This window comes from Phyllopteryx taeniolatus, chromosome 19 (genome assembly GCF_024500385.1).
Source record: "Phyllopteryx taeniolatus isolate TA_2022b chromosome 19, UOR_Ptae_1.2, whole genome shotgun sequence".
Classification (NCBI taxonomy): domain Eukaryota; kingdom Metazoa; phylum Chordata; class Actinopteri; order Syngnathiformes; family Syngnathidae; genus Phyllopteryx; species Phyllopteryx taeniolatus.
In genome coordinates, this window is record NC_084520.1 from 6,885,993 (window position 1) to 6,897,295 (window position 11,303).

An 11,303-nucleotide genomic window follows, 5' to 3' on the forward strand; every position below is an offset into this window, starting at 1 on the left:
TATGTCACACTGTGGAGAACGCTACTGAATAGTAACTAATTTTTATGCACACTTTGTCTATCAATGGAACCGATGAAGCGATGCCACTCTTGCATGACAAGGGTTCAGTGTGATACACATTACCCACTGAGCATTTACATCATTAGTGGGTTGCATTAATTTTGCCGTTTTCCCCCTAAAATTTTAGTAAAATAAACAGTATGTAAATGTGTTTATAAAAACTAAGCAGTATGTTAATTGTTTATTTGACAAATATTTGTATCTTATTATTTTAACAACATTTGTCAAATAAACAATATGCAATACATTACACAACCCATACATTTAACAATGTTTTATTAATTTAATTGAATAATTGCTTGATTAATTCAATTTAAAGTGAGAATGGGTTGTTTTCTTTTAAAATAAACTTTAAAATAAACATTTAAACTTCTCTTTTTTACGTCATCTACGAATGACTTGGCTCATGTGTCCGTTTTAAAAAAATAATAAAAAATAAATCACAAAGATTTGCACACCCCTACGCGAAAGCATTAGCACGACACGTGACATGACCAAAAACGATAACAAGCTGTAATATATTAACTTTACAACGTTAGTCAACATTTACTTTAACTCTCGCATTTGTCCAATGTTGATGTCGAGTTTGACTTTGGCCGTTTACGTAAATAGAAGTGTTTTGATCCATGTTTTGTCGTTGGGAGTTGCAATGGAGGGCTGGCCGAGGGTTTCCTTGTTTACATCCACCCGGAGTACGCGGCGGAGGCGGGGTTAACTCCGCCCTCATTCTTCAGCCCTTACGTCATTGTCGCTTGTTTTTTTTTTTTTTTTTTTTTTTTTTATGAATGAAAGAATCCCACCTCAGAGCGCAGCGAAGTCATTCCGGGAAAAGGCGGACTGACATTTTGTCACCATAGTCGCTTCGAGCCAGCGGCTAAATTGTCACATTTCGGAACTAGGAGACACCGAAGACGTGTATGTGAGTCGATAACAACAACGGAGCATTGGAGGAACAATCTCTATCGTGAAATCGCCAAATAAACCAAAGGACAAGTGAGTGGGCAGCTGTTTAATCTCTCGTAGCTGATGCTAAAAATGCTAACAGCTCGAATTACTAGCATGTTCAACACGGCGTGGGTGATGTATATTCCATTTGAATAATAATAGTATTACATCGCGCTATTTACCAAACAAGTGGAATTTGTGAATTCGCCTTGGCTTGTGTAAATGTTTGAATATTCGTAACAGAACATTTTTACAGTCGTACTAAAATGGATGTCGAATCTGCATTCTTCGCTACGGCTGTTTACTACAGCGGCGGCACTTTACCCTAAACCGGCCACCTCCTGGTTATAAATCACCATGACAATTTCGTATAATATTATTGAGTCGTTTACCATGATACACAGAGGGCATTTTTTGGGGTTGTCGCTTGTGTTGCGTTTACTTGTTGCGCTCGGTTTCGCTAAGCTTCCATGTAAAAGCCAGCAGACTTTATGGTATTTTTAGCCGAGCATATACACGGATATCCTGCAGGCTTGTGACAAATATAGCAACAGATCACGGGCTGTTTTTTTTCTTGGAGGATTTTATTTATTTATTTATTTTGACCGGCTATAGCCGGTTTAGCTTTAGCGGGGCGATTGGTGTATTGCTGAATCACCATGACTTCACGAAACGACGGTTTCCAGTCCGCCGGCTGTTTGGACGCCAGTGTGGTTGCTTGCGACCACTTCAGGGCCCACGCTTTTCGGGAAATTGCACTAACTGTACGCAAAATGACAGAGCGTTGCCGTTTGCATATTTTAACGATTGTCGACCCTCACGCTGTAAAGCAACACGTGCTTTTAGCTGTTTGACTGTTCAGGAAACTGACTTAAACTTAATTAACTTAATTTCTTCCTCTGATTAGATTTCCTTGCCTGGAATGCGGTCTAAAATGACACTGGACACCAACCGGTTACTGTTTAATGGTGCACATGCTTTTGACTTAAGATAATCACCAAACAAGAAAAGAGCTGTTTAAAATAAGAAAGTGAAAGTGTTAATAACCTTGAATAACAAGGCTCATTATCATACGTGCTTGAGAAAATACAGGGTGTCCATAAAGTCACTGTACAATTTTAGGTAATTTATTAGAAAAAGCAAGTGAATAGTGAAATTGTGGAAATTATTTACAGGCACACCATTTATCCAACACTGTTCATCTCTATGTATGTCTTGTGCCATGCATGAATTGTAATGGTGGATGTAGTTACGCTGAGTCTGCGTAAATCTGATTTTGTTTCAGTAAACCGCGATACATGTTGTGCCCTTTCTTGAGCCTGTTTTTTTTTTTGTACCTATTAAATCAACAGGACTACACAACTGCATTGTGATTAAAAATATATAGGGCGTGTCAGAAAAGTTCCAGGACTGGAGTCACAAAAGCACTCCTGGAAGGATTCTTCGTTTGTCACAGGCATCATGATGTCATTAATGTCTTCAAAACAGGTTCCCTTGAACTTGAAAAAGAGGAGTGGGGGGAAAAAAACAGACAGAGCCAGTTCGGCTGAGTAGAGAGTTTGCTCCAGCATGGCGATGTTGATGTTCTTCTCAGTCAGGAACTGTCAGATGCTCAGGGCATTGTGAGCAGCCACAAACTGTCCTGTCACAACTCTTGTCCATTGAATGCCACAGGAGCTTTTTGTTGAGCTGGTTGATCGTCTGGTCCATATTTAAAGGGAAAACTTGCAGTGTAGTTTTGGGAGATCGGTCCTGGAACCTTTCTGACTCACCTTGTCAAACAAATCTGATTGACAGTGAGTGCTTTAATTTCAAAAATATCGATCTTGTACAGAACTGATCCAAACCTTGACTGAGATCACTAGCAGGGGGGTTGTCGGGCTTCCTTAGGTTAAATAACAGAAGGTCAACATCATTCAGGAAGTGTACGCTTATAATTCGTTCACACGCAACACGCTTCCTTCTCAGCTCAGCATGAAAGTGAAAAAATTTGAGCTGTACACACAATGAAAGAAAGTATTGTCGCCATGCAGCAGACATGGTCGCCACTATGAGCCAGCAGGTTTTTTCTAGCCCGGCATAAAGCCTCAAGTTAGTCATTGTGACAGTGACCTGACATGCACCGCAGGGCCCACCCCCACCCAACCCACTCAAACAACTGACCTTAAGAGGAATGCAGGAAATCACACACTGCCTCTCTGGACTTAATGCTAGATATGATGTTTCGGTTTCTAAATAGAGCTGCTCAAAGACGCCGCACTGTTAAACAAACACTTCTGTGAGCGTAAGCATGTGTTTCATGTTACACAAATGTACATACTTAGTTTTAGTTGATCGGCTCATTTTGTTTACCTAAAAACAACAAAGTGTAGTATTTGTACCTTGATAATTAGGAAATATTTGCGGTCTGCCCAACCAATTATTCATCCATTTTCTATGGTGCTTGTCCTCATTAATAATAATAATTAATGAAGTGGTCCCTTGACTGATGAATTAAATTTGTCCCATGACCACGCTTGTAACTAAAACACTCATATCTCAAACCCATCCATCCATTTTCTGAGCCGCTTCTCCTCACTAGGGTCGCGGGCGTGCTGGAGCCTATCCCAGCTGTCATCGGGCAGAGGCGGGGTACAATCGCAGGGCACATACAAACAAACAACCATTCACACTCACATTCACACCTACGGGCAATTTAGAGTCTCCAATTAATGCATGTTTTTGGGATGTGGGAGGAAACCGGAGTTCCCGGAGAAAACCCACGCAGGCACGGAGAGAACATGCAAACTCCACACAGGCGAGGCCGGGGATTGAACCCGGGTCCTCAGAACTGTGAGGCTGACGCTCTAACCAGTCGGCCGCCGTGCCGCCATATCTCAAATCATCTTTCCCCATTGAAATAAATGGAAATGCAGTCTATCTGTTGCAGCCTTACTCAAAACACCAACAAAAAACATTTGTAGCGTTTTTTTTTGTTTTTTTTTTCCTCCTTCATTCTTCGATGCCAGTTGGCTTTGTGCTCCTTCTGGTGTGTCCCACCTTGGCCAACAGGTGGCAGTATAATGCAGGCATGCATAATACACAACGAAGAGTTTCACAACTAAGTGATTCAGAAAGGTGCAGTAATATTAGTCATTTTATTTGTCATTTTTAAATATCAAACAATCAAATGAAACGCAGCAAGTACAGCTGTAACTGAGCGTGCCTTCTTGTGCCAAGCGACGACTTTTTGTTATGCCGCTGCGCAAACTCGTTAATTGGCGCAGCGTTTGTAACCTTGAAATATCATATTTATGATAAATGACACCAAAATCCCTCTCAGGACAAATATAAAACAACCAGATGAAGACCAGTCTTATTCATTGCTCATCGTGACCTCGAAATGCTGTATGTCAGGACCGTAGTGACCCTAGAGTCCCCGTACAGTATACTTCTCCTGTTTGTATTTATCACTGCATAAAAGTCAGTGGTCATTACAACCAAAATTCTTAATTTTTGTAGTGTTTCTCTGTGGCTGTTAGATTTTTTTGTCCAATCAGATTTCAGCCCTTATATCCGACCATGTTAATCTAATATGGTTTCTTAGTCGGCAGTGCTGGCCGTTGTAATGTATAATATATTGGCAATGGGATTGTTTCTTTAACCAATCAGAGTGGAAAATTTGTCCTCACAGGGCCAGAGAGCTGTCTCATTATGACATTATGACATCAGCATTTTTCTGTCCTCTGATTGGTTTGTCACAGCAAAACTTCAGCCAAATTCAACTAACAAAACATGATTGTAGCAATCTGCACATATTATTAATCAGCAACTTTGGTGAGTCTAGTGTATTTTATTGCAATGTTTTATGTTTGTTGTCATGTTATTTGCTACATTTTGATTGTGAACTGCTCCAGATGCAATATGCGGTACAGTTGGATGTTTTTATATTGCGTATTTGTACAGAATTGATACTTTTTGTTACGTAATTGTAGGGGTTTTAAGAGCAGGGGGAAATTTGTAAGAATTTTTTTCCATGCTGATTTTGAATTGAAATGTAGCACAAATTGCCATTCTCTGCAGTAGCAGGCCCTAAGAACAGTTGCCGTTCTCCCAATGAAAACTTCGGACCGTTGGCAGTGCGTTAACAGGAGGAAGTGTTGCTTAGGACACCTGCTTTGAGCAAGCACAAGCCCAGAAGCCTTGGTAACTTCCTCCTTGCCACGCCAGCCAACAAACGAAGGGGCCTGTCACTTTCACACACAGAAAATAGCTTCCACTGATATCACGCCACGGAATTAAGACTAGAGCGCGTGTCTGGAGAGGACTGAGAGATCTTGCGGCTTCTCCTTTTCTCTGCGTTGCATGACCGACGGTCTTGTGAGCGGACATAGATGTCAGGCCAGATATGAACCAAAACGGCGTGATGCCCTGACTCGCATTTGAGCCGCCTACCTTTAAAAAACCAACAACGCTGAATCCTGTTTGTCTCTTCTCAGAGTGTCTGAATCTGTGCTGACTGGTTCCTGCGGGCGGGGGGAAACCCGAGGAGAGTGGGATCATGACGACAGAGAGAAACAGCAAAGCCCTGAAGGTAACACACATAAGTAAGAAACAGTGGGAGTACATTCAGTTTGGCCATTTACAGAATGTTGATTTAACCCCCCCCCCCCCCCCCCACCCCCCCCAAAAAAAGACAGAAAAAAACGAAGGATTTTAACAAGGTTGTCCTCTTTATGCAAAGGCAGAAGTTGTGTTGCACAATTGTAGTAGTAGATGTTGACGTAGCAGTGGGTGCCTTACCGAGTACCTGCAAGAAGTACGGTGGCCTTTAAGGTGTAAAAAGGCGAAGTCCTCGCTTGATTCTGCTCGAGTGTGTGAAGTCCACAATACGCCACTGATTACATGACAGATTTGAACTAAACCCTGATAAGAAATGTTATTTTGGCTATTCATTTACAACCATGCTGAAAAATTGGACCTTTCTAAACATAGTTTCTGCTTAAACTGTGCAGTAATATATTATCGACATTGTCAACTGTTGGCAAGATTTTTAAAAACATCGAAGACATTCCTGTGTTTTCATATTGTTGGTGTGTCAACATTTACATACCTTAAAAATGGACATTACTGTCATTTCCATGTAAACAGCTGTCTGTGAAAACGTGCCATTACATCACAACTAAAACAACAATGGCGCAACTGTTGACGATAAGATTGTTCTTCTCCAACAAACTGTACATTTAATGGACTGCAAATGTGTCTTACCACTTGCAGTGCTCCGCACAAATGAGTGCACTCCAAATTGTGTTTAGAAGACAATTGATTCTAGTAGAGTTTCCTTTTAGAATCAACGTTTTCTATGGCCTACTAGGGCAGTGTGGTGTAGCAAAAATCCGATTGCAATCTTGATGATGGATAAAGCAAATGATGAGAATGTTGTTCAAAGCAAGTTTTTCTTTTTCTGTTTTGTTTTCCCTTTCTGGGATTTACTTTATTTTTCCTCATAACAAGCTTTGAATGATTAAATGGATTGATTGAAGTTAACATTTAAAGTATTCTGGAATCATTATTTATTCTGTCGTCAAGAGTTTATATTTTACATGTCTGCACTGCAGAAGGAGCTTAATGCCATTCCATTCTATTCTAAACTAAACTAAACTAATCTAGAAATGAGCCTTCCAACCACATGGCTTGGCTGCTCCGTATGTCTGTCCCCCAAAAAGTAACGCCGCACCCACAATAAACGCAATAAACAAAATAGTGTACCAAAATCACCTTGTCTCACCTCTTATAATTGCGTGTCGATGCCAGAAGCTCCAAAGCACTTTTAGTTCTGTTCGACAATAATATGGCCTGACGAAATAAAACTCTTCCCCTCACTTCAACATAGTTCTCTGGTGGAAAGCAAGGTTTTAAAAATAGACAACTTTAGCCTGAACACAAACACAATGAGTTTTTCAGCGGGAAAAAGGAGGATTGGTTCCCCCCAAAAATTAGCGAATAGGCAAATTTCATAATGCCGAACCACAAATTTAGGTTGTTGTTTAAGTTGTAAGTGTAGTTATTTTCACCCACTCATATGTCCTGTCTTCATACTTCCACTTATTCAGGTGAAGCAGGAATGCGGCGAGAATGTGCCCTTCCTGTCGGACAGCGAGCTCATGTCGCTGACTGTGCGGGAGCTCAACCTCCACCTGCGCGGCATGTCCCGCGAGGAGATCCAGAAGCTCAAGCAGCGCCGGCGCACCTTGAAAAACCGGGGCTACGCCGCCAGCTGCCGAGTCAAGCGGGTGTCCCAGCGCGAGGCCCTGGAGCAGCAGAAGCTGGAACTCCAGAGGGAGGTGGACCGGCTGGGGGCGGAAAACGCCGGCATGAGGAAAGAGCTGGAGGGGTTGGGGGCTCGCCTGGCCGCGCTGCAGAGGTTCGCCCGAGGCCTGGAGGCCGGAGGGGGCAATCTGCTGGCCACCGCGCCGCGCCTTAACACCGCCTCCGTCATCACCATCGTCAAGAGTCCGCCGCAGCCTCAACCGCAGAGGGACCAGGAGTCTTCTTAGGCTCTGTAAACAGACTGAGGGGGTGTGGAACACACACACACACACACACACACTTATTAAACACGATGGAGAACAAGAATCATGATTGGTAGGAAAATACGAAACATCAGTGCTACGCCTACACGCGGGAGTCATTCATGTGTGACATCACCAAGGACCAGCCGAGCTTCTTCCCGGACGACTCGGCTTCAGTAGAAGTGCTGGCTACTTAATAATGTGGAACACTCACTTTTTGCATGTTTAGAATGTACACTTATGTACAGTACTGTGCAAAAAGTTTTATTTGACCACCACTAGCCCTTAATGACCCATTCCGCAACACTCTTTTGACACTGTAAAATATCAAATAGGAAAGTAGTGCAGTGAACAAACAAATATTTGTGGTTTGGCATTCGCCAATTTTCATATTCAAAGGTTTTTGGGGGTAAACTCATCCGTTATTCATTTAAAACTCACCTATTTGCTTTTGTTGTGCTCAGGCCAAAACTCTCTTTAGCGCCATCTGGTGACATCTTGGTGTTGAAGTGAGTTGCGAAGCTTCATTTACACGAAAGTAGTCTTTTGCCACCATCGATAGGAAATTACAGTCCAGTAATAACCCTCGATGGGGTGGGCCACAATTATTAGCGGATTTTTCACTATTTTGCTACTGCAAATGGTGAACTTAAATCTTACACGTCACTATGAGGCAGTTAAGCCAATCAGCAGCTAAATTATAATGCAGTTAAATACAACAAAATAATTAATTTTACAAGTATATCCTTAGTCGAAGTAAAACCATGATGATGCATTTTTTAAAAATAAGTTGCAAAGGGTGCATTATTATTGTTCTTCTACTCGTGCGAATCTCATTAAGCTTGTAGTTCGTGCAGATTCACTTTTGAGTCACTAAGGCGTGAATGGAACAGTCCACCTAAGAATCAAAATGGTATTGTCCGTCCATTCCTAACATCTTAAGTCACTCGCCACCAACAAGTAAGTCAAATGAGGCGAGTGGTGGAGTACAACCTGGACTGGTTGCCAGTGTCAATGCTCGAGCACTTCCAGACAAACAACCATTTCCGCTCACATTCACACCAATGGAAAATTCGAGTAAATACTAATTGGTTCCTTGGAGCACTTGGGGTGATGATGCGTCCGTGAACCAGGAAGTCGCCTTCTAACTAACCGAGTGACATAAATACAGTGCTAGTTAAGATGGTAAAGGGGCGGAACATTAATCCTGTCATTTCCTAAAATCAGGTTGTTTAAGTCAGGATAATGCTAAACTATATTTCCCCAACTATATTTAAGTTCCCTATGAAGAGCCGACCTTTAATATTTTAAATTCCTAGTTTATTTACATCGATTCCCCGTTAATACCCAAGGAAAGTTTCCGAATTAAAAAATTCCCATGTGCTAATTACACATGGTCATTTACAGCATTGTTCAGACTTTTCTATGGTACTGTACATTTGTGAGGCCATCGCACATCCAGGACCCAGACATGCTCAGACTAAGTGAAGCTAAGCTTTGCTTACTCTTGACGGCTCAAAAAAAAAAAAAAAAAAAAAAAAAAAAAAGATGTCACCGGTACTCTTTTATGCGACCAAAATGGGCGAAGCTTACTTTGCTTCTGCTTTTTGGGAATGCAACCCAAAAAAAAAAAAAAAAAACCCTTAACTTTGCAGGCCAGCTCCCCCCACCCACAGTTCTGCAAACTTCTGCATTCCAGGTTATTATGTTAACAGCCTATCTGTATACTTTCTCAACCTCAATGGCACAACAGGGTCGTGGGAGGCTTATATATCCCATAATATATCTTCAAAGCAGAACGTATTAAAATTGAAGGGGTTATAAGTTGGAACGCCTGCTCGAGGATGACTGATGTTCAGGGTTTGTGCACCAACACAGTGCCTTCAGTGCTTGTGGGAGGTATCAAACCAAACCTGCTGACCGTCCATCACACTTCTTTTGTCTTGGCTAAAATAGCACACGACTTACTTGTCCTCCAGTTCCTTTTGTGCAGTAACTCTTCTGCTCCATGCTCCTGGTGTGGCTTCCTTTTCCCCTCACACCCTGACGGGACAAGCCGAAAGTCGCGACAAGAATATGCTCGAATCCCCGACGCGCGTTGGTCATTGTTTTGCTGAAAACGCGACGACTCAACTCCGCACACATTCCTCTTTCCGTGTTCTTATTTGTAATGTTTGTACATGCCGTCGAGACGCAAATGTTGAGTGACATTTATTAGAGATATATTCTATATTTTATTTGTATTTAAAAGTAGATATTTTCACAAGACAAGCTAACTGAGTGCTGTGATGTTATGTATGTTTTCAGTACTTCCATAGTCGAGGGGAGGGTGTATTTTCATGTCTAATTGTGTGACAACGATTCCTACTTCATAAAATGTTGAATTATTAGCTATGTAGAAATATGCTCCAAGCCGACGGCCATATTGCTGTGTGATGATTCGTGCACGTGTGTTTTTGCCATATTTGTACTGGCTTGCCATAGTGAATTCTTGGAGGGATATTATTTTTCTATGATTTTTTTTTTTTTTTTTTTTTTTGGTGTGTGTGTGTGTTATCAGTATGGAAGAATGAGAGGCCGAGCAGAAAGAGATAGAGGAAGAGAAGAGGAGGGAAAAAAGATATCAGGAGGTGGACGACTGACGGAAAAAGAAAGTTGTAAAGCAAAGACTGGGAAACGAAGGTGTGATGTGTATTCACTTGAACGACTGCAATCAGTTGTAATACTTTTAAGTTCATGAGCAGACGTCGTAACACAGACTTGTGTTGAAAAATAATTCAAATATACGAAGCTTCTATTTAGCTATATGAATATGTGTGGTTTAAAAAAACAAAACATCTATATTTCCAATGTCTCACCTTGTCAAATTGTGCTGGACGTTTTGTGATACTTGCAAAACAAAAATGGTCTTTGTATTTATTGTACTTTTTCTATTGTGAAAATTGAAGTACATCATCTATTTTATATATTAATTATAATAAATGTTGTACATATTGTACATAAAATGGTGTTCTTTCGTGGTTGTTGGCAACGAAGGAAGTGGCTCTATGTACAGGATGTGTTGTATATATCAGATAAACTGGAGGTCAGTTGATTAAAACACACAGTGGCAGAGGTGGCAAAAGTTCCCACAATTTGTACACAAGAACTGCAGATACTTGTTTAAAAAAAAATAATAATAATAATTTATCTGGTAAAAGTAGTGGTACTTGTTAAACTTCTTAAGGTAGAAAAGTACCAACTCTGAAGAGAAGAAAATGATGTATCATTGTCAATTATACCCACTTTGATAATGGCACAACAGCCCAAAAAATGTCTGCCACAAAATAGTTTCCTGCTTTTATTAATCTGTGTAGTGGTCGTACTGAGAAGAAAAATGCAGTTTTACTGTATGCTAAATTCTTGACAATTAGGACTGAACTGACATGTCCTGCATGAGCAAAACAAAACAATATAGCAAAAAATGCTAAATCAACTAATGATAAAACAATAATAACTTATCTGCACCTTTTTTTTTTTTTTTTTTTTTTTAAATTAAGATGAAATGGATTTTATGAACACCAGAGGCTTGTGGTTTTTGGCCGATACAAGACAATGCATCCACCGCAAATCAAAATTATCTTGAATAAGTACACGGATGGTTCACGTTCCTCCATGTAGCTGCTGTCCCTTTTGTTTTGGCTATTTTCGTGACCATCTTAAATTAAGCGGGGCACGTGGCGGAACTGCGCGGAAACGGTTTTAATC

General features: G+C 41.0%; 1 protein-coding gene across 1 annotated transcript; it reads left to right on the forward strand.

Moving 5' to 3' along the window:
- Positions 1-854: 854 nt before the first annotated feature.
- On the forward strand, positions 855-10,565 carry maff (v-maf avian musculoaponeurotic fibrosarcoma oncogene homolog F). Its single transcript, XM_061756213.1, has 3 exons — positions 855-1,053; positions 5,484-5,578; positions 7,098-10,565. Exons 2-3 carry the CDS (start codon positions 5,546-5,548, stop codon positions 7,539-7,541), a joined length of 477 nt encoding a protein of 158 aa, XP_061612197.1. The 5' UTR covers positions 855-1,053; positions 5,484-5,545; the 3' UTR covers positions 7,542-10,565.
- Positions 10,566-11,303: the final 738 nt, after the last annotated feature.